General features: G+C 35.3%; 1 protein-coding gene across 23 annotated transcripts in view; it reads left to right on the forward strand.

Annotated features, from left to right (window-relative positions):
• The window catches only part of CAMK2D (calcium/calmodulin dependent protein kinase II delta), a 315,359-nt gene that overhangs the window by 148,428 nt on the left and 139,069 nt on the right, over positions 1–27,862 (forward strand). For all 23 annotated transcript variants that reach the window (XM_032592913.1, XM_030313188.1, XM_032592914.1 and 20 more), the window contains one exon: positions 12,845–12,899. In XM_032592913.1, the coding sequence (XP_032448804.1) occupies positions 12,845–12,899 (55 nt within the window). The remainder of the gene's footprint in view (positions 1–12,844; positions 12,900–27,862) is intronic.

The raw sequence follows: 27,862 nt of genomic DNA on the forward strand, positions 1-27,862 counted from the left end.
TCCAGTCACCTGAGGAGATCAGTGAAGCAGGAAGACAATGCTAGTCAAAGGATCACACAGTCAAAATGTATCATTGCAGGTGTGTCCAGTGCTATGAAAGAGAGATGGGAGGCGCTATTGAGTGTTTGTTTGGGTGGCCAGAGGAGACTTTCCTGACAAAGTGATGCTTAAAATAAATTCTGAAGGATAGCTAGGGATTAAGTTGGAGAGTAGGAAAGAGATGGCCAAGCAAAGAATTAACAGTGGAGATGTGGCTTGTTACATGAGGGAAAGGAGTACCTGAGTCTGGAAGAGGACCTCTGTGGCTGGAAGGAACTGGAGGGGCAAGCATAAAGACAGTTGAAGGGGTAGAGCCTGGTGGGTGGGGTGACCACACTAACCTCTTTTCCAAGGGCTGTCCTGATTGACTGGTGTAAAAATTAATCACCTTCTTTTACTCTCAAAATGTCCCGGTGTAGATGATAAATGATGTGATAAATCAGAAGGAAGACACCGAGGAATTTTAAGGCTCGCAAGTGTAATATAATCATATTCACATTTTGGAATGATTGCTGCCTTGTGGATGATGTGGCTAGCTCACAGGGGATGCTAAATTGCTATTTACTGGGAAATTTATCTTTCAGGTTAAACACCTCGTTAAATTTTCTCAGCAAGTCAATCCAGGAAAAAAGGAAAATCAGGTGGATCTATTGTGTGATGAAACCAATTAGTCAGTAAATAAAGACTGTTGATTTAGTAGCCACTCATAGGTGATGCTGTTTTGGAGTGCCTTTAGTTATCATTGATGCCTTGTTTAGATTTGTTGGCCACCTCGTCCGTGTTGTCTTCCTGTGTTCCCATAGGGGTGCATAATGAGAAGAGACTGTAAAATAAAACTATCAGGGTGTGCTTTTATAAAGCTGTGAATCTGATAATCAAGACTATGAAATCACAAAGTTAGCAAGGGGATTTTGTCCCAAAGACTGGTGATACCGGTGTGAGGTCTGGTGTCACCACTGACTTGTTTATAGCTATGGCCCCAGCATGTGGCATTCAAATAAACTGGCTGGGAGGCTGAAAGAATGAACTCCCCACCTCTAATAAGAACTTTGTTTCTTAAAAATATTAGGTGCAACCTTCAAAAAGTTCTTAGACATTTATGCTACAAGCTTAGAATCTCTAAATGAAGACTGTAGTCAGGATTATAGAAGTAAAAATACTTACCAACTACATCTGAAATGCATTTCCTGTTAATGTTTTTTTGTTCAGCATTAAAGAACAGTTTGACATAAATTTTGCTTAGGAGTAGAGATGGCAAAACCAGTTTCCATTAAAAATAAAATTATCATGTAGTTTTTATTAAGTTTTATTAAATTAAAAATGTGTCTTTTTTTTCCTATCTGGAAAATAACCAAGAAGGAAAAATTAAAACTGAATTTGAATATATTAAAATCATTATGATATGAATGAATAAAGTCAGATTATTCCGTAATTTAGATGCTAAGATACAGGACATATGCATAAACATTTAAAACCACAGCAGCACTTTAATAAGATTAGAAATCCCCAAGGAATATGATAGAAAATGACAGAAACTCATACTCCTTAAATGTGATCTTTAAAAATTAATATTTAGGGGTGCCTGGGTGGCTCAGTCAGTTAAGTGTCCGACTTGGGCTCAGGTCATGATCTCACGGTTTGTGGGTTAGAGCCCTGCGTTGGTCTCTGTGCTGACAGCTCAGATCCTGGAGCCTGCTTCAGATTCTGTGTCTCCCTTTCTCTCTGCCCTTCCCTTTCTTATAGTCTCTCTCTCTCCCTCTCTCTCTCAAAAATAAATAAACATTAAAAAAATTTAAAAAAATATTTAAAGACATGTCTCTCCTAAAAAAAGAAAAAAAATAAAGATGAAAATTGATCAAAGAAAGAATCTTTAACAATTTGATGAACTATTTGGTTAATATCTAGACTGTGAGAATATTGCCAACTTTTCATACCTTTTATTAGTTTTTTCAGTTTAATCATACAATAATAAAACTGATGCCATAATATTTGCAAAATGCCCTCTGTTCTCCCAGTCATCTCTGAATGTTCATTTCTGTTTCTTGTGCTGACTGCAATCTGGCTTTCTCTTGAGTTGGCTGTTTTCTCTTTCCTCTACATGCTGCTGCACCTGGGGGTGGATAGGTGTTTTCTTGCTCTTTACTGCTTTTGTAAAACCACTGTTAACACCTCCCTCAATATCCCCCACCTCCATCCTTCCACCACCCTATCTTTGAAACATTTTCTCAGATTATGACATCCTACGCTTTCTAGTGTAGCCATTTCCTGCCATTCTTTTGGTACCCGCCCCTCTTTGTTGTGTTGTGTAGGAGCTGATTGACAATGTTCTCTCCTTCCCCACTTGTAATCCTCAGTCTTGGTGGGTTTATATTTAGCTACACAGATTATTTGTGCCACACCCAGGCCTTGTACAAGGGATTCTCTCCCTTTCAGTGATTTTTTCTTCTACTCTAGGGGTCAGCAAACTTTTTTTTATAAAGGGCCAAATAGTAAATATTTTCAGTTTCCTGGGTATATGGTCTTCGTTGCAATTGTTCAATACTGTAGTTGAAGCTTAAAGGCAGCCATCAATTTTAATACGTAAACAAATGGATGACGAGGCTGTGCTCCAGTTAAACTTTATTTACAAAAAGGTGAAAAACTGAGTAGCGGTTTGAAGGAGATGAGGTAGTGAGCCATATCTGGGGGAAAAGGGTTCCAGGCAGAGGAAACAGCAAGTGCAAAGTCGAGGCAAGAGTTTGCCAGGAGTTCTCCCAAAGCAGCAAGGAAGCCACTGTGGTTGGAGAGCAGTAAACTAGAGGAGGAATGGTGGTGGGAGAGGCCAAGGAGATGATGGGGGGGGAGGGGGGTGTGTTTTGAAGGATCTTATACACCACAGGTGGGATTTTTGCTTTTAGTCAGAGGCACTTGGAGAGCCATTGGAGGTTCTGAGCAGAGGGACAAATAATCAGCCTTCAGTTTTAACAGGATTGTTCTGGCTGCTGTTGTAAGGACAGTGAGGGGAAAGGATAGAAACAAATTTTTTTTTTCCGTATATATTTTGAAGAATTTGCTTAAGAATTACGCTGAGTTTTTTTTTTTTATCCTGAGCAACTAGAAAGATATGGAAGACACTGGGTAAAGCAGGCTTTAGAGGGAAGATCGTAAATTCTTTGGGCTTATTTAGTTAGAGATGTCTTTGAGACAGACAAATGCCCCCATATTTGGGATGTCTGACATTTGTTATAACTTCCATGATTTCGTAGTAAGGAAAAATTAATCTTTAGTTAAAAAAAAAATCATCGATCTAGGTAAACTAACTGTTCCATTGAATGCTTATGCAAAAATATGTTACCAGGTACCTGAGACTGACTGGTACTGACTGGTGTTAACAGTGCCTATGGCTATATTTATTAATATCCTTTATTATTCCAATGGTATCAAATTTGTGAATAAATTCATATATAACTTTCATGTTTTTCTTCAGTTTTATGAGCCTAAGATCACGGTATTTTTTTTTTTTACATTTATGTATATTATACACAGGAAATAAGCTGATCTTTTTAAGTAATTTCAGCATAAAAATAGTTAATTGAAAACCAAATAGTAATTGGTAGATGAGAGCATTTGGGCTTGTATGTCTTCAGGGAAAATTTGTTGCAAGTGTGAAGATAATATGGTAGTAAGCCACAAAGAGAGGATGATCTAATATGTTTTTCCATTCACTCTCTGCTCCAAGGGCTATTGTCAGAAAAGCAGTTTATCTGCTCTGTAAATTTTTCAGAGATTTATTAAAAATTTGGCAAGATAAGTGTTTTAAGCTTTCTCTCCAGTTACTCATTAAGAGCAAATCAAAAAAAAAAATGAAGTGTGTTTAAACTTAAATTTGTTTGAAGAGGAAAAAGTCTTACATTTAGGGGATTGTATTCAACCTTGTATTGGTAATCACTATATTATTTATTTCATGTATAATCATGCAGAAATGTTGAAATGTAAAAACTTAAAGTTGGAAAGAACCTTACAGGATTCTCTTAAAGGATCATGTAACCCAGTGCTTATTGAGCCTTTTTCCTGTGACCTACAGTTATGTGGTTACATCATGACCCAGTGTACAATATATATGTATAAAAGTCAAGCAAGTTGCACAAAGCTATACTTACCTTAAATGTGAAATGCACTTCAATATATATATATTTTAAATGCTTCCTTGATGTGCACTTTGAAGAAAAGATGCTTATCTTGTCTGTTCTTTGGCATGATGCAGCCTCCTTCCTGTGTGATAGCCTTAGTTTACCATAAATCACATAGCCTTTGTTTAATCTTAAAGTGTAGCTAGGTACTGTATTACTTTAAGACATTTCATGTGTTTGTGTCTTGCTGTCAAATAGGGAGCCAACTGAGCAGCCTGGTGTGAAATTATCAATCGGGCTTCTCTTTTTGACCCAGATTGCAGGAGGCAGAGTGCTTGAACCTGCACTGGCTTCTAGAATCGGCAAGATAGGAGTGCTATTCAGGTACTTAGGGCTGAGGAATTACCAATGGCCATTTTTTGTCTTCTTAACCTGACAGTCTTACACATTTAATACATAGTAGATAGGTGTGTACAGTTTGAATAAATTTAACAAAAAAATGGTATTGGTCCAACACTGTTAGGTCCTCAAGTGCACCATCTTAAGATTTTTATGACATGCAAGTCATGATGACAGCAGCTTCTCTTCCTTTTTAAATATTCCTAATACTTAAGAATATCAGTGAGTGATCACTGATTAGCTTTATATAAGCATGAGAAGGTGGAATAACTAAAGGATAAAACCAGGAAAAAGATAATGAAGAAAGCTGGAATCACTTATTGAAATACATAAATAATATTCATGCATAATTGAAAGAGGAAAGAGTTTTTTTAAACAAAGGAATCTTGAAATAAATACTAACTTTTCTGAGAAATGAAATCATTTTCCAAAAAACAAATTATAATAAGTAAAATGGAATCATGCAATTAAAATATGCAACAAGATAATCTTGAAATGTTTTTTAAAGAAAATTCTAGATATTACTAGGCTTAATAATAAACCTATAATTTAATGTCTCCTCACATACACAATTTTATTAAAAGGGAGAAGTAAAGTGTATTACATGAATGATCCATTTACTTTTCTATTTGATTAACCATCTCTGAAATTCTGTTTAACCCTTTATGGCTTTTTTAAGCAAAAGGATTGCTTGCTCTCTCATGTTGTTCATGGTGTCATGTGATTGCTGTAGCAGGTAGCCTTATAATTAGCAACCACTGGTCATGTCTCCTCACTTTCTTTCATCTTCCAAGGTTGAAATTTTCCTGAGTAATAGATACTTTGACCAGCCAGAAAGTCTTTTGGATAATCTGAGTTTATGACTAGCTCTGGCCTAGTAGAAAATCTCCTGGTTTGTTCTAGTCAGCCCTAAATATTACTAACCTGATCTTATAGATACTGAAGTTAGTCTATACTTTGTTTTTAATCTGGAACCAGGAAATGGGGTGAGAATTTGGGAATAAGGAAGAGATTATGGTCGACAGAGCTGATATGATATGTTTGACTTTCAGCACTGATCTTTGAATCCAATGACTTTTTGTGTGTACTATTAAAATAATTTTTAAATTAATATGGATGACATTCTCCACTGAGTTTTTCATGTAGTAATTTTGATTTTTAAAATAGTTTCTTTTTCTTAAGTATAAGCACTGAATTGCCTTTTTCTTTTTAAGTTTATTTATTTATTTTGAGAGAGACAGAGACAGCCCAAGTGGGGGAGGGGCAGAGAGAGAAAAAGAGAGAGAGAGAGAGAGAGAGAGAGAATCCTAAGCAGTCTCCACACCATCAGTGCAGAGCCTGACATGGGGCTTGAACTCACAAAACCGTGAGATCATGACCTTAGTGGAAACTAAGAGTCAGACACTTAGCTGGCTGAGCCACCTGGGTGTTCCAGCACTGAATTGGTTTTAAACATAGGTTAGTTGAGTTTAAAAACATTTTCTTCTCATGACAAGAAAATATTTGAAATTTTATTAAAACAGTTTTTGGACTTCTGATGTTTTAACATTTGAGTACTAAATAGTGGTTCATGTGGCATTTATTAATGGGGTATATTGGTAAGTATTTATCAAAAATGCATATCCTTAATGCAATTTCAGGAATTTGTGTTCAAATATCTAAAATTAGGACAGACCGTGGTTTCTGTGCTTGTGCAGTTTTATTTATTTGCCTTAGCCAGCTAAGTCAAATTCCTACTTTTTATGTGTAAATTTAAAAAGTGTCATATTAAGACAAAAAAGAACAACAAAGTATATGTGCTACAAGTCTCTTGACTGCCTATCTTTTTACTCAATAAAATGAACAGTGTGCACAAATCCGTATCTCAAAGAAGCAGAGTGCATATATTTTTCAAATATACAAACACAAATTAATATATTTTAAATGGTATTGTTTTATCCACTGTATTATTTGTGTTATAGGAAATAGAAATTAGGAAAACATGCACATGCAGATTTGCCTTCAGGTTTTTAGAAATGTTACTTTGATTTTGAATTTGGTTTTCAGTGCTTTTATGTCTGTTTGAAAACTTTTCTCTCTAGAAATGATCAGCCTTGTCACAAAAGAGCCATTAGTAATGGTTGAGCTCAATGGGTCTCTAGAATAGTGCCATTTGAAAGTTGTAATGTTTGAGATGTGTGCGTGTGTGTGTGTGTATGTGTATGTATTTTTTTTTCATTAACAAATTAACTCAATGTTGGCATCCCTCTTCTGAGAAAGTTATGGCACGTTGTTTGGCCATAACTTGATAGTGCTTGCTCTAGCTCTGAAATATAATTAATTTCTGATGGGAATATAAAAAGTATCTGACTTACAAGCTGCCATTTTTCCATCCCAGTATGTGAACCAAATTCAGCTACCTCAATCCTTGTAACATAGTAAAGTTAAAAATACAAAATCTACTTCATTCATAACCAGGACTATTGCTCAGAGCTGAGAAATAGTGATTATGAAAATGCAATGCATCTGTTCTGCACCAGAATTATTTTATTAGTATTATGATAACATTGACAACATTGCCCTGTCATGTTTAGTTTTAGAGATTTCTAATAACTCATATTTTGATGAAAAGTATTCTTTTTTTTTTTTTTTTTGCTAAAAAAATTGCAATTCTTTGAGGACAATGGGCCAATCACAAATTTCAGATTGTCTTTCCTTTTTATTTATCTATTGTTGGCTAACAACTCCCATTCCCAACTTAATGGCTTAAAATAACATCAATTTATTATTTCTCCTGACTTTGTGGACTGACTGGATTCAGTTGGATAGTAGCTCTACTCCACTTGGTATAACTGAGGTCACAATTGCAATTGCCTTCACCAATGAGCTCTGCTAGTGATGGGCTGTCAATATGGCCTTTTATTCTCCTGGGTTTCTCTCCCAGTGACTTCTTGTCTAAGTCTGTATCAAACTTCCTTTTAGCATAACATGTGGTTTCCAAGAGGACAAACTCCAATGTACAACAGCTTATGAAATCTCTTGTTTGTATCACACATGCTAATCACACAAAGCAAGTCACAGGGCCAAATTCAGAGTCAGTGTGGGAGAGAACTGCACAAGGACATGAGTACTGATAGACATGGCCAATTGGGAGCCACCAATGTAATAGGCTGTCACATCTCCATAATAAATTCTAGTAGAGAACAGCAAGCAGTGAGTATGGTTGAATGGAAGAGTAATAAGCAGTATAATTTGAACTAAATGATAAGTTGTATAAATAACTTCACAAAATTATAATTACCACCCCTGATTGTATTTGGAGGATGCTTTTAGGAAATGAAAAGGGAAGGAAGTATACTAAAATTGGAACATGTAACTTTGTATCCTATTAGTCTTTTTTGAAAGATAATAAATCACCGTGAAAGAATATGTTCACTTTTTGACAGAGTGTTCTTAATATGTGTCCTGAAAATAGATAAGATGTACCTAATAAGCAATTGTGACATGGCTTCTATTTAGAGTTTAATTCTCCCAGTCTTTCCCTTTTCTCCCTTTCACACTCATTTTCACTTCCTAACATGCACATACACACACGGCTGCCTTTTCCTAGGTTATCATAATTATATAGGATTTTTAGATTCTTTAACTATTTAGGATTTTCAGTACATTAAATGTCCTATCAGGTAAAATAACTGAGTCACTGGCAATTCTAACATTCCTAATTGGAAGAGGAGAATTAACAATTTTCTAGGGATTTAGGGACTACATAGAAAAATACAGCATCACATTTTAAATTTCCTAAACTCAAAATATTTTTCTCTTTTTGGGGAGCCTGTGTGGCTCAGTCAGTTAAGCATCTGACTCTTGATTTCAGCTCAGGTCATGATCTCATGGTTCGTGGGACTGAGCCCTGAAGGGCTGCAAGCTGACAGTGTAGAGCCTGCTTGGGATTCTCTCCCTCCCTCTCTCTACCCCTCCCTGATCACACACACACTCTCTCAAAATAAATGAATAAACATTTAAAATATATTTTTTCTCTTTTTGTGTAAATAGGGTTTTTTTTAGCACTGCTTTTCTTTCTCTAATCACCATAACTATTTTTTTCCTGTCTACTTCTTTTTTAAATATTATTTTATCCTGACAAACCAATTAATACTTTTTGATGTATTTGGAGCAGGGGGTAGTTGTTGACAAATGTATTTTAGAGGGTCCATATAGTATTCTGAGCAAGAACCAGATCTTTGGAATCCTCCAGCTCTGGATTATGGTCATAGCCTAGCCAGTTACTAGCTGTTAAGCCTTAGAAGTTTCCTTCACCTCTCTAAGCCTGTGCACGTTCATCTGTAAAAGGTGATGGGAAAGGTTGTATATATTAACTAACTCTTGGAAAAAGTATTTGCACTGTGTTGACACAGCGCTGTAGTTATTTTATACCTTTTAATCCCTTAAATGAGAAGAAGTATTAAATAGGAAACTTCTTTCACATTTACATAAAATTAGTTTCTCTGATAATTATAAGGTCCTATTTAGTTCTATTTGGCCCCGTTGTATAAGTAGTACTTAGCTAGAAACTGCAGTGAAATCATGCAAGAATATAGGACAGGAAGAGAAAGCAGAGATCCCATGGTAATTTGAATGCAAACTACCAAATTGATAATATATGAGGAAGAGAAAGGAAAAAGCCATGGGTCAAATGAATCTTGGAAACATTTTAGCCTCAGAAACCCCTTTGCTCCCCTGTAAGTCTCATACTTAATGCTCCAGAATTTAACATTTTATTCTGGATAAAAACGGTTACACTGTTTCCATTTATGAAAACTCATTCATTCATGACTTGATTTTACCTTTGAGGAAACTTCAGAAAAGAATGACTACCAGAGGTATTATAAGCTGTGTTCTCAAATGCTTTTCTCATTATCCTCTTTAACATTTTTTTCTGGAAGCACCTTAGTGACGAGTGTGATAAGGTTAACTGTGTGTGCCTGTGTGAACTGCTTATGTTGATAACGGAGGGCAGTCATGTAACACAGCACAGCATGTTCCGCCATGGAGCAGACACCGTGCTCTCAAGGCCAGCCATGCTGCCAATCTTGGGTTAGCATCTGTGGTGAACAGTGCACCCTGTATTTTCTTCAGCATATAAATGAATTGACAGTCATTTATAGAGAATAAGTTTTTGTGAAAGTAAACACAATTTTCAACCCTTGACAAACTGTTAAAAAAGAGGAAATGGATGGAAGATGGATAATTTTGACAGAAAAGGCTCGAAGAGAAAAAGATAATATCTGTGGGTGTGTAAGACATTGTCTTCAGACGATAGAAACATCCACTCTGAGAATAATAGATAAAGAGTTCAAAGTTTCAAAAGGAAACCAACCCGTCCTCAGAGTAATTGTAAACATGTGGAATGCATCTGTGTGAAGATGAAATTACAGAATTTGTTAATAAAATGAAATGAAAATTGTGGGCATTTCATTTAGTTTTGTTTTTTAGTTATTTTAAAGAGAGTGGAAGGAAATAGGGAGGACATAAGGAAGGAATGAGGGAAGAAAGTGAATGTATATATATTTATTCCAAGTAAAGATGATGCTAGTTGTTTTCTGCTTTATCAATAACATCACTCATTCATAATGAATCTCACCTGGTCAAATGACTGGGTAGAAATAGTGGAGATTATTTTGGAATTGTGTAATACAAAAGTAGTGAACTGGTGTCAAATGATTTGTCCTTAAGCATTATTATGTGCTTACTGGCTAAATGCTTTTGTGAAACTGATTTTCACCAAAAAAATATATGTTTAATCATTAGGCTTGCATCTGAGCAACTCTTGACTTGTTCAAAAAATAATTTATTTCTAAATAATGATTATTTCCAAGTATTAATAAGGTAGTGATAATGATACTAAGAAAATTTTATTCCAGATAGAACCAGAAAGTAATACTGTTTCTCCAGTTGTACCTGAAGTTTCCACTTCTGTTTAGCGCCACCACTCTTTGGTCTGAAAATCTGAGTTGCTCATTTCCACTTGAAGTTTTTATTTTGAGACAGTGGAAGAAAGAAGTAATCATTTCTTTCTCACATTGTGATTTTTTCTTTTTCATTTTAACTTTGATAGCATGGAAATCCATCTTCTTTTTGTAGAATAGCTTAAGTAGACATACCATTCTTTGAGCTTATTTAAATACAGGTTGTATTACAGTTGCTCAGTGAGGTATCCGTGAGACTGTCATTTGAGAAAGCCACTGAATTATCACTTATGACCTGACTTTCCTTAGTATGCTGAATGACTATGAACAGAAGACACATCATTGAGCCTAAATTTTGATTTTCTTTTGAAGTATTAGTTTAAACAAAGGTTGTAGGCATCTTTGATATTGGTAAACTGCAGAATACCCTTCACACAATTATAGTTATGGGAGAATTGTTTGGTATCAATAGTTTTATTTTAGGTATATTGGGCTTTGGTGAAAGTTTCTGTCCAAGAACTTGGAAGAATGCCCTAGCATATATATAGTAAGTGCTCAGAGCAGTTTTATGAAAGACCATCTACTATGTGCCAGATTTCTGTGAGGGATTCAAAAAACCCTATGAAATAAGATACCTGTATGGTAGTATTGATGAGAAAGAAATTCTGTGTAATGGAACAAAAGTTTTCTCTACCTTGGAAAATTTTCTGAAGACAGATTCAGGAAAGATTTTTTTTAATTTTTTAAAAATTTATATTTAGTTTTGAGAGAGAGAGAGAGAGAGAGAGACAGAGCACAAATGGAGAAGGGGCAGAGAGAGAAGGAGACACAGAATCGGAAGCAGACTCCAGGCTCTGAGCTGTCAGCACAGAGCCCGACTCGGGGCTTGGACTCACGAACTGTGAGATCATGACCTGAGCCGAAGTCAGACGCTCAACCGACTGAGCCACCCAGGCGCCCCTCAGAAAAGATTTTAATTGCGGGTCACAGATGATATCTGAAGGGGATGGATTTGGATTGTAAACAAAGGAGATTATGTTAAGTCTATGAGCTTGGAAATTTCATAGTACTGCAGATTCCCTCTGTGGATCATTGTAGTTTGTGGGACAATCTAAATGTTCTTTGGAATCCACATTTTCTATGTGGTGGCCATCATTTCATAGGGAACATAGTAAAGACAGGTTCTGGTAGATATCATTACCCTTTTGTGGTAACTTTTCAAAAGCAGTATGTCCTACAGGTTTTGTGGGTTTGTTTGTTTGGTTTGGTTTGGGTTGGGTTTTTTTGTTTGTGTGTGTGTGTGTGTGTGTGTGTGTGTGTGTGTGTGTGTGTGTGTTTTGCTTTTTCTGCCCTCTGTTTCTCCCAGTGAAGGTCAGGCCACCCCAAGTTATTTTGATAAATAGGAAGAGTTTGCTATCTGTGGGAATGAGTTGGGGGAGGAAGGGGACTTATGCAAAAATAAACAGAAAAAGCAGTATGTAAGTTCTACATGTGTAGTTAGTTTACTTTAGAGTTACAGTAGGTAATGAGTGCTTCCAGTTCAGAAGAGCAAGCATTTGTTTTGGCTACTTATCAGTGTAAGTCTAGCTCATTGGAAAATTTAAAAAAGTGTGAATTTGAGGAGTTGATAGATTATTTTATTAGAATTCCTACCTATATATTTTCGGCTGATGACTTGCTAAATGGATTTTGGTCACTTGAGTTTAGAAGTACCATAATAAAAACTCTTTTGACAGGTTGGCTAGGAATTGCTATGTAGACACTCCCCCCATCTCCACCCCACTTCAAATAGGGATGAGGAGAGCAGACACAAGGAGACCACTTGCTAGACTCTTAAAATGATCCCTCTTTCTGCCTATTGTATTGATCAAGGCATGAGTTGTTGAAGACCTGGACTAGGGAGATAGCAAAGAGAATGACAAGGAAGAGACTCTAAGTGGGAGAATTGGTAGAACCTGGTCACTTTGAATAGATAGGTATATATTATAGCAATTATTAATATTTATTATTCACTGAGTAATATGTAGATTGTTTTACTATTATTGTCTCATTTAACTTTCTCAACCATTTTATAAAGTATAGGTACTATTATCATTATAAGTTGATTAATTTGATTAAACTCACATAGTTAATAATTGTCAGAATTAGAACTTAAAACTTGGGTTTGTCTGAACCCAAGCCCTGTTGTAAAGGATATTCACTTATCAGAGCTTAGAAGAAAGAGTGTTGCCAACATTTTTAGTTAGGAGACAAATGCCCATTAGAAGTCTAATTTAATGTTCATCATCATTATACATATAACATGAACTTTTTTCTCTTTTTTAAAAATTATTTCTTTATTTATATTTTTAGTGCGACTTCATGACAGCATATCAGAAGAGGGCTTCCATTATTTGGTGTTTGATTTGTAAGTACAACACACTTTGTGTTCATTTATTTTTGCTATTTGAAAACCACTTTTAATTAAATTTTTTTTTCTAATTTATAGTCTAAATTAATGACTGTGTAGTTTTTTTAGGTGTTCTTCAAATAACATTCACTCTAATTCTTTTGAAAAAAATGTGACTGTTCAGGAGTGTTTATTTAAAACTTAAGTTAATCTAAATAGGTGAAACAGTTATGCGTCTATTGTTTGGATTGTTCACAGTGATATTATAAGCAGTTATCAGTTTCATCTTTGGGCATACAAAGGACTGATGTGAGCTAATTTTCCATTGAATATTTTGGACTAGGTATACCCACTTTATTGTCTTATGTAGAAAGAACCATAGCTAATCTCATACTCAGTGGTGAAACACTGAGGACTTTTTTCTGTAAGATCAGGAACAAGATAAGGATGTCCACCTCACCAGTTTTATTCAACATAATCTGGAAGTCCTAACCACAGTAATCAGACAAGAAAAAGAAATAATAGGCATCCATATTGGTAAAGAAGAAGTAAAACTTTCACTATTTATAGATGACATGATAGCATACATAGAAAACCCTAAAGACTCCACCAAAAAACTATTAGAAGTAATAAGAAGTCAAGATGCAGAATACAAAATTAATATGCAGAAACCAGTAGTGTTTCTATACACTAATAACAAAGTAGAAGAGAAATTAAGAAAACAGTTCCATTCATAATTGCACCAAAAAGAATAAAAGGCTTAGGAATAAACTTAACCATGAAGGTGAAAGACCTGTAATCTGAAAACTACAAAATAATGACAAAAGAAATTAAAGATGACATAAACAAATAGATACTCCACCCTTATGGATTGGAAGAATTAATATTATTTAAATGTTGTTACTACCCAAAGTGATCTACAGATTCAGTGCCATCCTATATCAAGAGCATTTTTTGCAGAACTAGAAAAAATAATTCTAAAATTTGTATGGAACCACCAAAAACCCCAAATAGCCAAAGCAGTCTTGAAAAAGAAGCACAAAGGTGGAGGTATCACAATCCCAGAGTCCAAGATATACTACAAAGCTGTAGTAATCAAAACACTATGGTACTGGCACAAAAATAGATACATACATCAATGAAACAGAATAGAGGGCCCAGAAATAAACCCATATTTATATAGTCAGTTAATCTATGATAAAAAAGACAAGAATATGGAAAATGGAGAAAAAGCCAGTCTTTTCAATAAATAGTGCTGGGAAAACTGGACAGCTACATGCAAAAGAATGAAACTAACACCACACATAAACTCAAAATGGATTAAAGACCAATAACTTTGATAAGAGCCATAGCAACATTTTTTCTAGCTATGTCTCCTAAGGCAAAGGAAACAAAAGCAAAAATAAACTGTTGGACTACATGAAAATAAAAAACTTTTGCACAGCAAAGGAAGCCATCAACCAAACAAAAAGACAATCTACTAAATGGGAGAAGATACTTACAAATGGTATATCTAATAATGGGTTAATATCCAAAATATATAAAGAATCTATACAACTCAATACTAAACAAACAAACAAGCAAAACAATCCAATTAAAAAAATGGATAGGGGAAAAAAAAATGGATAGGGGACCTGAATAGACATTTTTCCAAAGAAAACATACAGAAAGTCAAGAGACACATGAAAAGATGCTCAACATCACTAATCATCAGGGAAATGTAAATTAAAACCACAAGGAGATATCACTTTACACCTAAATGGCTAAAACCAAATACACAAGAGACAAGTGTTAACAAGGATATAGAGAAAAAGGAACCCTTGTGTACTACTGGTGGAAATGTAAATTTATACAGCCACTGTGGAAAGCAGTATGGAGGTTTCTCCAAAAATTAACAATAGAAATACCATATTATCTAATAATCCCACTCTTTGGGTATTTACCTAAAGAACATGGCAACACTAATTTGAGAAGATACATGCATCCCTATGTTCATTTTAACATTATTTACAATAACCAAGTTATGGAAGCAACTTAAGTGTCTATCAGTATATGAATGGATAAATAACATGTGGTATGTATATACATACACACACATGCACACATATGCAGTGGAACATTACACAGCCACAAAGAAAGGATGACATCTTGCCATGTGCAACAATATGGTTGGAGCAAGAGGGTATTATGCTAAGTAAAATAAGTAAGACTGAGAAAGACAAATACATAGGATTTCACTCACATGTGGAATATAAAAAAAAAAAAAACAAGTGAATAAACAAACAAAAAGCAGAATCAGAGAACAAACTGATGGTTGCCAGAGGAAAGAGAGTTGGTGAGGATGGGCAAAATGAGTGAAGGGGAGTGGGAGATACAGGCTTCCAGTTAGGGAATGAATAAGTCACAGGAATTAAAGACATAAGGGAATATTTTCAGTGATATAATAGTGTCATGTGGTGAGAGATGGTAGGTACACTTGTGAATGTATAATGTATAGAGATGTACCTGAAACTAATGCAACACTGTATGTCGACTATACTCAGATAAATAAATTAAAAATAAATACATTATAATTAAAATAATGGAAAAAAGATGCAAGGAAGGATTCTTGAGGTTGGTTTATTCAGGGGTTCAACAACAATATCAGCCTCCCATCTTTTACTTCAGCTTATTGACTTTCTTCTCAGATTGGTATGGTTCAAGGTATTATATACAGACATGCTAATATCCAGTGGAAGACATTGTCTCTTCTTTTTAAAAAAATTTTTTTTAATGTTTATTTTTGAGAGAAAGAGAAAGAGAATGAGAGAGAGAACGAGCGGGTTGGGGGCAAAGAGAGATGAAAACACAGAATCCCAAGCAGGCACCAGGCTCTGAGCTGTCAGCACAGAGTCCAGAGTGGGGCTCAAACTCACAAGCCATGAGATCATGACCTGAGCCAAAGTCGGATGCTTAACCAACTGAGCCACCCAGGCACCCCTGTCTCTTCTTCTTTATAAGAATAAAATATTTACCCAGTAAATTTCCCATTTTGTCTCATTGGCCATGATTGGGTCACATGCCAACCCATAACCAGTCACTGGCAAGAGGAATAGAATTACCAAGGTTGACTTAGACTAATCCGAATTTGTAAATGAAGTTCTATTAACTAGAATAAATAAGTTTGCTCTGCCCAACTGGGATATAGTGAGACAGGCAATACACGTGGCTGGTAGGGGTTTAAAAGGAACACAATTTCTGGAATTCAAAATGTCCATACCATTTGACATAGTAATTTCACTTCTATAAACAAAGTCCATGGAAAGTATACCCTAAATTTATCAAAATTTAGATGAAGCTTTATGCCAAAATATGTTCATATGTTCACTGCATCAGCTTTTATAATGGGGAAAACAGAAAGAAAGCCAACTTAAGGATCCAATAATAGAGAAACAGTTGCATAATTATGGTAAATTCATATAATGGACTATTGTCTAGCATTTTCATGTGTTTGGGAAACAAGAAAAAATACGGTTTCTTATGAATCTAAAGATAGGTTAGTGTTAAATTTTGGTTAATTCAAAAAAATTTGGTTAATTCAGCCCTTCAGTGATATCATTAAGAAATCAAGTTTTTTCTGCCTTTCTGTTTGTTTTCTGTAGTATGTGAGCTGGTTCTCAAGTTGGCTACCTCATTTTCAGGCATCAGTGACTTTCAAAGTCAGGAAAAGGGCAGTATTAATGCCATTGTGTTAATCCTTTCCAGCAGAGTCCCTCAGAAGACAATCTGTTATTGAATCCTTGTTTAGAACTGCTTCTCATGCCCATGCCTAAATCAAGTATTGAGGAGGGGAGTGGGATTACAATAGGCGTTGACCTCTTATAAATTTAAAAATGGGAGGGAACTGGCCTCCCCTGAATCATCGTATGTATAGTCAGATAAGACTTAAATCATGGCTTTGTTAAAAGAAAATAGGGGATTTTTTGCCTGTTGGGTAGGCAGCCAAGTATGTCTGCCATATTGGTGACTAGTGTATGCTGGAGAATAGAGACTGAAGCTCTGATTATGCATAGTCCTACTGTATAGGCTCCTTCTCCATAATCACAGTCCATCCGTGACTTGTTGATGTGGCTGTAGTTTGGTACCACTCCATATGGTGTTATTAGTTCCTCTTCAGTCCTTTCTCAGAGCTCATATTTTCACTTTCTCCATTGTTCTTTCTTCCTTTATGATGTTCCAAGATCCCTTCTTTTATGATTTCCTTTCTTCTTTAATTTCCTTTCTCCTTTACGCATTCTTTTAGAAATGGTTGTTTTGCTAGCAACAAATGTTTGCTGGCAACAAATTCTTAGTTTCCTTGTTTCTGAGAATATCTTGATTTCCCTCTTCACTCCTGAAAGATATTTTTGCTAGATAAAAAATTCCAGGGGGCACCTGGGTGGCTTAGTTCGTTGAGCTTCCAACTCTGGATTTTGGCTCAGGTCACAATCTCATGGTTCGTGAGTTTGAGCCCCACATTGGGATTCTCTCTCTCTCTCTCTCTCTCTCTCTCTCTCTCTCTCTCTGTGCCCCTTCCTTTTCACATTTTCTCTTTCAAAATAAATAAACAAAATCTAGGTAAGCAGTTATATTCTTTTAATGTGTCAATTCCTTCTGGATTCTTTGATTTTTTATAAGAAAATTTTTGTCTTTCTGTTTTCCCCCTAAAAGTAAGGTGTCATTTCTCTCCAGCTATTTTAAAGATTTTTTTCTTTGTAGCTTTTAGAAGTTTGACTATGATGCGTCTCAGCTTGAATTTCTTAGAGTTTATCTTATTTGGTGTTCGCTAACCTCTTGAATATACAGGTTTATGTCTTCTGCCAAACTTGGGAACTTTTTAGACGTTGTTTCTTTGAATACTTGTTTAGCCTTCCCTTTTGTTCCCTTCTCTTTCTGGAACTTGATAACATGAATGTTAGATCCTTTGTTATAGCCCCATAAGTTCCTGTGGCTCTTCATTTTTTTTTTTTTCCACTTGGTCAGATTAGGTAATTTATACTGTTTTTGACTTGTCCTTTCTTCATTTTTTTTTTCATTCTGCTGTTGAATGTATCCATTGGGTTTTTCATTTCAGTTATTCTTTTTTCAGTTCTATTTTGACTATTAGTTTTTCTATAAATTCTTGGTCTTTACTGAGACTTCCAATTTTTTCTGTTTGTGTCCATAATTGCTCACTGAAGCATTTTTATTAAGCTGATCAAAAGTCCTTTTCAGGTAATTCCAACAGCCTTGTCATCTTAGTGTTGTTGGTATTGGTGTTGGTATTAGTGTGTTGGTATTGGTATTTACATTGTTTTTTCTCATTAATATGGAAATTTTCTTGGTTCTTGATATCATATGTGATTTGGTATTATATCTTGGACATTTAGGTATTATTTTATGAGACCCTGTATTTACTTTAAATCTTTTTAGGTATTATTTTATGAGACCTGGATTTAATTTAAATCTTCTTATCAGGCCTCCTTTGATACCACACTGGCAGGGGTAATTAGGTGCCATCTTATTACTTTCAGGTGAGGGTAGAAGTCTAGGTGTCCTATTTAGCCTCCTATGGCATCCCAGGGGTGTGCCTCCTTACTGCTGCACAGGGCTGGGAAAACAGGGATTTATTTTTTTTCATGCATGTAGTGAGAGAGATGCATCTACCCACTTTTTTAGACTTGTTATTTCTTTATAGATTTAATTCGTTAGATCTCCTTTGTTATATAAATCAAGGATATATTATTATAAACTGGGATATGTCTTTCATGTTATGATGAATGCTAGAATGGAAAACACTTTTGCTAATGCTCATTTACTTGAGTACTGTTATTCAGGTTTGACCACAGCTCTATCAGAGAGGATATGTTTTTTCCTATACCCTCTTATGTTCAATACGTGAAGGCACGGGAATCAGACTAAATGAAGATTGACAGAATGAAAGGTACACAATTTTTATAAATGTTTGTGTGCGTGGGAGTTTTTAGAAAAGGAATAAAAGCAAAAGAAGCAGTTAAGGTGTCAAATTCTTGTCTTAGATGCTAAGAATTGCTCTTTCCCTGGTATATGGAACAGATACCTTCCTCACAGGGAAATTTATTGTCTGCTTTTGGGCAGATAAGGGAAAGGCAGAGAATTCTTCACGTATTTGTTGATTCTCATTTGACTTTAGATCAAAATAGTCTTTTTGGCAAAGTGGCTTATTGTGGAATGGTATATTCTGATCTTTTTGCCAGAGCAGCTTATTGTGGAGTAGTATATCCCATCCGCTTCAGCTCCAAGAAGCACGTCAGTGTTAGGTCAGTTGTAAAAGGGCAACACGCTTCTTCCCATGCCATGCCACTTTTCCACAGTTACCAAGTTATTTATATTCACATTTAAAATTTTATAGTTTTTTATATTCCTTACTAAATGGAAGGAATGATAAGAATCACAGAATTTAGAATAAAGTTTATTTTTTCATACATCTTTTTTTAAATGAACTTATAAAACTTATAAAAAACAGTTCATGTGGAAAGAAAATATAATTTTCAGTTACAGTGTATCATATATGTTGTAATGATATTTGTTATTAATGTCTCTGAAACCAAATGTAGACTTTTCAAGGTTTAAGTTTACATTTGAACCATATTAACATCAAATATGCTGCATCAGGCCATTAAACCTCTGTTACTAGCTCGAAGAACTCAGACTCTTTGGAATTATTCTTAAATGTTTAAGAGAAGAGTTAAGACCAGTTTTCATCAAAATGCTTTGCCAGTAAATGAGATTAATAAACTAGTTCAATACAATCCTATAAAGTACTCAGCTTTAGAAAGTTAGAAAACAATGGTTGTAAGTATAGATATTCAGTGACTAAAAAGACATTGTAGCAAATATAATTCCTCTAAATTAATCATTGTGGTTACTCTATGAAGAAGAAAAGTAGCTTGAGAACAATGCACATTGTATACATAGTTAAGAAAAGTATGGTCTCAGAGTTATCGATGAAATACTCCCATGGGGAAATTAGAGGCCATTTAACCAATCAGATCCAAGATAAAATAACTACTTGAATTCCTAAAGAAGGAATGTTCCTGTGTTTGCCCTTTTGATGATGGTTTTGGCAGTGTGGTACTTGTGCATACTTCCTATGGAATGTCAGCTATTCACAATCTAATGGGAAGTTCTATTTTTATAGGTGCACTGAGTTTTCTTCTAATGGAATACTTTTCCCTTGCTAAAAAGCAAAACAGAAGAGGCAGTGAGTTCCATTAAAAAAAAAAAAAAGTTTCTTCTTGCTATTTTAAATTTACATTTTTCATGTAGGTATCCATCCACCATTTCCAACTATAAAGCATTAGTAATTCCTTTTGCAAACAGACTCAGGAATCAGTGGGAAAGACTTGCATGAAACCAAAGACCTCTTCACAGCAAATAATGAATCCTTCTCCTTCAGGGTTTATGCCTAGCAGGATTTTCAGGCACACCTCAGGAACTCTGGGAGATAAGAGATGTGGATTTATCTGAAATCTAAGGGAAGGCTGGGCAAGGAAGTAATGGAGCTAGAATTATAGTCCCTAAGGGAAAGGCCAACAGACAGAGCTATTGGCCTTAGGCAGATAAGACAGATCCAGTCCATTTCTTTGAGAAATAGGCCTTGACAAGGGCAGTCATCTGAATGTGATATATATATTTCAGGAACTGAATGTCAGAGAAGATCTGTATTCTATGCATGCTGGGTGAATGTATAATGAAGTATAGAAATATCATAGCCCTTTCTAAGTAAACGTATAAGAGAATAAGACTTGGGTTGGATTTTGTAATCTCAATAGGGAGCTAAAGTAGATAGATTAGATTAAGGTTTATTGGCAAAAGTGCTGACCCTGAATGAAGACTTAAGTTTCAGTCTCAGAGCTACCCACGGCTAAACATTTAACATTATGTTTCCTCTAAGCCTCATTTTTTTCTCATACAGAATGAGGCTGTGGGACCAGTTGAAATATTTTTTAGACATCGCTAAGTCCTTTATTGTTCTGTGAGGCCAAGATGCTATTCTCATCAATTTGAGATTTCTGGTAGAATTAATAGGACTCCTAATGTAATTTTTAAATATTAGATTTATTATGATTTGAAGCTATTAGAGAAAAATTCTGTTCTTAAATCTTTAAAAAGAACTTTTTTCTCCACCAGCAAAAACAAATCTAAATCTTTAAAAAGAACTTTTTTCTCCACCAGCAAAAACAAATCTTGGCACATGAAATACTTCTTTTTTTTTTTCTGTTTTAAAGTGTTTGCGTTTTTGTCCCCATGTAAGAAATTCTTTTCATCAAATATGTAATGGGTATCTACTAGATGCAGGACCCTGTGCCTAATGCTTTAGGGGAAAAAAAAGTAGTGTTTCTGAGCATTTAAAAATAAATGTTCCATTTTGATAATTTCAAAATAGAGTACTCAGAGAATCTGATGTCTTCCCTCTCAGTGCCCCGTTTTATCATTGTTGTACCAGTCAGAAAACTTGGTCAACTTGCATGTTTTGTAATTATTACTAGTAAGACATGCATATTTTTCACTTTTACAAATTTGAAACTATATAAATATAAAATGCTTTTCAAAAACTATACCCCTTGCACTGAGGAGCTGATTGCTGTATTGGCAATATCAAGACTAAAAGACTAAAAGATAAGACACCATCCCTTTTTTTGAAGATTTTATAGTTCAGAGAGTGGATTAGACAGCTTCAAAAAAAAATCTGTACTATAGACCTAATGTAGTAAAAGCTATTAAGTTACACAGAGGTTTGGGGGAGAGAGCCAACATTCATTCAGTCAGGGATGTCAGGAAACAATGGGAAGAACTGAAGTTGAAGCAGACATAATTACTTTGTCTATATTTTCATTCAACAAATACACACTTAATCTGTGCTTATTCTCTACCAGCACTGTGGATAAGCTCACTGAAGGGAAGGTGAATGAAAATTTTGCCTTTAAAAGAACCAAAAGCAACCTTATGCTTGTTGGGTTAATAGCATTCTTTCATCTAGTAAAATATTTGGTTGCAAAACCAACAGGACAGTTTTACAGGACACAGAGATATAGTGTAACAAGTTTCACAATATCTCTGAACACATCTGATGTGTGCCCTAGTCACTTAATCACCTTTATGGTTATTTGGTAAAATTCTTCTGTTATGCTCATAAAATTCTCCTGCATCTCACAAAGCATATATATTCCATATATATTCCAATGATTATTAAATCTTTTCAGGGGTGGAGAGCTAGTCTGAATTTTCTGGCCATCTGTGGCCTGTTATTCACAGCAAATTTTAGCCTTCCTAGAACCTAGCTAGTCTAAAATTTCATTTGTCTTATTTTTGATTTTAGTATTATTGATCACATTTGATTTATAACAGTGTATATAGTAAACAGTGGTGGCAAAAATGATTTCCACTCTCAGATCAAACTGAATGCACAGATTGAAGATTATTTGGTCTATCAGCACACTGTAAACAGCACTTGAGAATAGGCCTCTTGGTTAAACTGCTGTCAAAACAGAAAAATAAATCAATAATTACAGTATAGCATGACTTGTGCCATATTTTGCTGTGTGCATGCAAAGAGAGGTCAGATTGGACGTGTGAACCCAGTTTGAATTTGGCTACACTAGCATTCAGGTAGAAGATATTAAGTCCCTGAAGTAAGCTGTTGGTAGAAACAAAAAAAAAGAAGTTCTAAGGTACAAACCCTCTGAATGTACTTTAGAACAAAGTTGAGTCTGTGAATTTTATTTTTAGTTGATACTTTATGCAGGAAACAGTCAATCTGTGTAACTTGGAGGATATTTTAAATAACAAATCCAAACGCCGTAAAGATACTGTGTTTCTCATTTGTTTTTAGAAAACTGTTTGAATCCAAATATATTGGCTATTTTTATTTATTTATTTAAGAAAATTTTTTTTACATTTATTTATTTTTGAGAAACAGAGTGAGACAAAGTGTGAGCAGGGGAGGGGCAAAGAGAGAAGGAGACACAGAATCTGAAGCAGGCTCCAGGCTCTGAGCAAGCGGTCAGCACAGAGCCTGACACGGAGCTCGAACCCATGAACTGTGAGATCATGACCTGAGCCGAAGTTGGACGCTCAACCGACTGAGCCACCCAGGTGCCCCTATTGGCTATTTTTAAAATAAATTTATCGTCCACTATAGTAGAAATCTATAATTCTAGAATTGTAGAGGGTCACTGATGGGAAAATACAGTTTTCATAAGGTTATGCTAAACAATTTCAGTGTCCAATTAGTTGGAAAATTAATAAAATGGTCATGATTCTGCCATGTCACACTTCAGAATCAGTTGTCTATATCTGCAAAATATCTTACTGAGATTTTGGTTGGGATTGTGTTGAATCCATAGATCAAGTTGGTAAGAACTGGCATCTTCACAATATTGAATCTTCCTATCCATAGCCATAGAATATCTCTCTATTTCTTTGAGATCTTTCATCAGAGTTTTATACTTTTCCTCCTATAGATCTTTTACATATTGTGAGCCTTAAACCTAGGTTTTTCATTATTGGGGAGTGCAATGTAAATGGTAAAGTGTTTTTAATTTCAATTTCACTTGGTCATTTATAACATATAGGTAATTTCCTGTATATTTTTTCTCATTCCTGATCTCAGTGGGAGAGCTTCAAGTTTCTGGCTCTTAAATATGATGTTAACTTTTTATATTTTGTTAATGTTCTTTATCAAGTTGAGGGAGATCATTTCTGTTCCTAGTTTGCTGAGAGTTATTATCATGAATGGGTGTTTAATTTTTGTCAAATTGTTTTTCTACATCAACTGATATAATCACGTGATTTTTCTATTTTTGCCTGTTAATGTGATGGATAGCATTAATTGATTTTCACATGTTAAACCAGCCTTGCATACCAGAAACAAATCTCTTTTTTATGGTATAAAATTCTTTTTATACAATATTGGATTCAATTTCTTAATATTTTGTTGAGGATTTTCATGAAGGCTCTTGGTCTATAATTTTCTTGTGTCTTTATCTTGTTCTGGTGTTAGAGTAATTCTGACTTCACAGGATGTGTTGACATGTGCTCACTTCTTTTTTCTGGGAGAAGTTGTGAAGACTTAGTATCATTACTTAAGTATTTGGTATAATTTACCGGTGAATCCATCTAAGCCTACTTTCTGTTTTGGGAAGTTATTAATTAACAGTTCAATTTCTGTATTAGATAGGCCTATTTCTGTTGTCAATTTCTTCTTGTCTGATTTTGGCAGATTGTATCTTTCAAGAAATTGGTCTACTTCATCTAGGGCACAGAGTTACTAATATTACTTTATTGTCCTTTTATTGTCCATGGTATCCATAGTGATGTCTTCTCTTTCATTTGTGATACTGGTATTTTGTGTCTTCTCTTTTCTTAGCCTGGCTTGTCCATTTTATCGATCTTTAAAAAGAACTTTTTTGCTTTTGTTCATTTTTCTCTGTTGAGTTTCCATTTTCAGTTTTATTGACTTCTAATTTTTATTATTTCTTTTCTTCTTCTTTTGGACTTAATTTGCTCTTCTTTTTCTTGTTCTTTTAGTGGAAACTTAGATTATTAATATATCCTTCTTCTCAAATGTATTTGTTCACTGCTATGAATTTCCCTGTATGTACTGCACCCCACAAATTTTGATAAGTTGTATTTAATTTTCATTTAATTCAAAATATTTTATTTTTTTTAATTTTTTTAATATTTATTTATTTCTGAGAGATAGAGAGAGACAAGTGTGAGCGGGAGAGGGGCAGAAAGAGGGAGACACAGAATCAGAAGCAGGCTCTAGGCTCTGAGCTTTTAGCACAGAGCCTGACACGGGGCTAGAACCCACGAACTGTGAGATCATGACCTGAGCCGAAGTCAGATGTTTAACTGAGTAAGCCACCCAGGTTCCCCTTAATTCAAAATATTTTAAAATTTCTCTTGATATTTCTTCTTTGACCCATATGTTGTTTAATCTCCAAGTGCTTTAGGTTTTTCTGCTCTCTTGACTACTAGTTCAATACCATATGGTCTGAGAGAAGACATTGTATAATTTCTATTCTTCTAAACTTAAGAGGTGTTTTATGACTCATAATGTAGTCCATCTTAGTGAATGTTCTATTTGAGCTTGAGAAGAATGTGTATTCTGCTGTTGGTGGATGAAGTAGTCTATACATGTCAATTATATCCAGTTGACTTATGGTGCTCTTGAGTTTAGCTATGTTACTAATGATTTTCTGCTTGCTGGATCAGTCCATTTTTGATGGAGGGGTATTAAAGTCACCAACTATGATAATGGATTCATCTATTTCTTCTTATATTTCTATCATTTTCTGTCTGGCATATGTTGATGTTGTGTTGTCAGACATATACACATTAATGATTATTAGATCTTTGCCGCAGACTGTGAGTCTGGAGTTCTCTCTTGTGCAGCAAGAAAGCAGATGCAGAATTGAATACAAGAGAGGTTAATGTCCAGGACGAGACAAGAGCCCTGAACAGAGGTTTTGTCTCCATATCTATTGAGCTCACAAGATATTGCCAAGTGGTGAATGTACAGAAAACAAGATCTTACACACATTAACGTGGAGAAAAGAATCATACAGTAATCATTAACTTGTGTGTGTAAGCAAAGGGTCTGGTGGGGGGGGGGCAAGTGGAGTTTGTGATCAAAGTACAATAGTAAATTAGTATCAGATGGAAAGTACTTGTCATCTCATTGTAATATCTCTGTAGCTAACCTTGGGCACTTTTGCCCCATGGTGGCGGCTTTCCACCGTAAGCTTTTTTCTAACCTATTAATGTAAGTAGAACCTATTTCGCCATAGTTCCCCCTTTTGTTGTTTTTCTTTAAGTTTACATGTGAGGACCGTCATGATGAGCTTCTAAATCCTTCTTTTGCTGTCAGGTAGTTTGGAGGATGATCCTGCAAAAGCAGAAAACGAGACACAGTAAAAGTATTCCATTTCCTAGAGTTATACAGAATTTGAGATGGGCATTAGCCAATAGAGAGATGGTTAAACTCTTTCCAAAAGGACCATGAGTCAGCCCATTAATATCTTAGTTCTTTGGAGTATCATAGTTGCTGGTGTAATGTTACATCTAAATTTTCTATCACAGGGCAGCTTAGAATGGAGGACTGGACCATAAATTGATTAAGTACATGTGCAGTTTGATAGTGTGGTGAAGACTAATTCCAGCAATGGTAGCAGAGGTCATAATGCTTACCATGGCTAGGATCCCCGTGATTAAGAAGCCTATGAATCACCTTTGCCTGGTTAATGAATACCGGTGATGGAGATCATGGCTATCAGATACAAATCAGGGGTTTATGCATTACCATTGTATTGTAAGAGGACACAGTCCTGGTTAGACAGGCATTTAAGGCTTCCCCAGGTTACATGAGGGGTAGGGACTTACATTTGTTGAGTGGCTTCAGGATGCAGAATCAATGAAGAGGCTTCTTCCATCTTGAAAAATGGGAGCAGTGGTCACTCAGTCAGAGTCATTCTCTAGAAGTCTTGGTTGATTGGAAGATATTCTGGGGTCTCCACCATGCCATGGTAATGCCTTCACCAACTGAGAGGGAATCCACAGAGGTCAGGAATCTGAAAGAACACAGGCATATCCTGAACCCCAGATGAAAAGTTTGAACCAGGAGCATAGAATGAGAGGGTTTTATCTGATTTTAAAGAATGTAGCTCAGTTGCGGTTAGTCCTTGATGGTCAAGATTTACAAACTTGAGTGTGATCATAGTGTGATTGAGGAGAAATTGAGGTTGTAATATAGATAGTCATGGGTAATTCCCCCTTTTTCATTTTTTTAACATATTTTTAAGTTTATTATGTGTTTGTTCTACAATTGTTTGGCCTTGTAGAAATTTAATTTTATCTGCTATTTCCTTCTGCCTTTGTTTCCCACATCATTCACCCCCTGAACAATTTTGACCCTTAAAATATTGAAGGTTACTGAGGGTGGATGGTCTTCTATAACTTCTTCCTGCTGAATAGGGGCATAGAAATGTCCCTGCCTATGGGTAAACATTGCTCAGTTGGGGTAGGTATAGGGGAGTCATGAAAGAGAAAGAGTTCAGGGGAAATGGAACCTCCTTGAGTAGAAAGGATTATCTGTCTACTAGAAGTTACAGTGGTGAAGAAGTCCAACAAGAGTCACAAAACTATGACAAAAAGGCTCATGATTAAAAGATCTAATGCAATTGACAAAGAAATTCAGTTATTTCTGTGGCCCATAACATTTCAATAATCAGAATATCAAGTTGATGACCTTATACCAAAAAATATTAAAACTAGGAATTGCATATAATCTCTAGAATAGTTATAGCATTTACTCAAATGTAACCTAAGGCTTATTATTTGTTTGACAGCACTTCCAGAATAATTTAACATACCAAAGAAGCCTAATTGGTCAAAAAGACTTCATTTACAATTTAAACCTTGGGAAATTTGTTAAAAAAAGAAAAAAACAAAAACCTCAGAAAGTTATAAAGCACAAAACATTTTTGCCATCAGACCCAAATATCCTTAGTTTCTCTGCAATAAGAAACCCAAAACAGATAAGCCTTGTTTAGTAATCAATGCTTTAGCATCCCATCCTATTTAGAAAAGGCCTAGGTGTCCAATGAATTCAATCCAAATTTATCATGCAAGCAAAAAAAAAAAATTTTAATGTTTGTTTATTTTTTGAGAGAGACAGAGCATGAATGGGAGAGGGGCAGAGAGAGAGGGAGACACAGAATTCAAAGCAGGCTCCAGGCTCTGAGCTGTCAACACAGAGCCCAATGCAGGACTTGAACCCACTGATGGCGATATCATAACCTGAGCCAAAGTCAGTAGCTTAACCGACTGAGCCACCCAGGCACCCCAAATGCAAGAAAAACTTTTTAGGTTACTAAAGCCTTTGAAAGCTATCTTAACAATTACCCATGAAAACTATGAGACAATGTTAACCATTACTT

Source organism: Lynx canadensis, chromosome B1, assembly GCF_007474595.2.
Source record: "Lynx canadensis isolate LIC74 chromosome B1, mLynCan4.pri.v2, whole genome shotgun sequence".
NCBI classification, from domain to species: Eukaryota; Metazoa; Chordata; class Mammalia; order Carnivora; family Felidae; genus Lynx; species Lynx canadensis.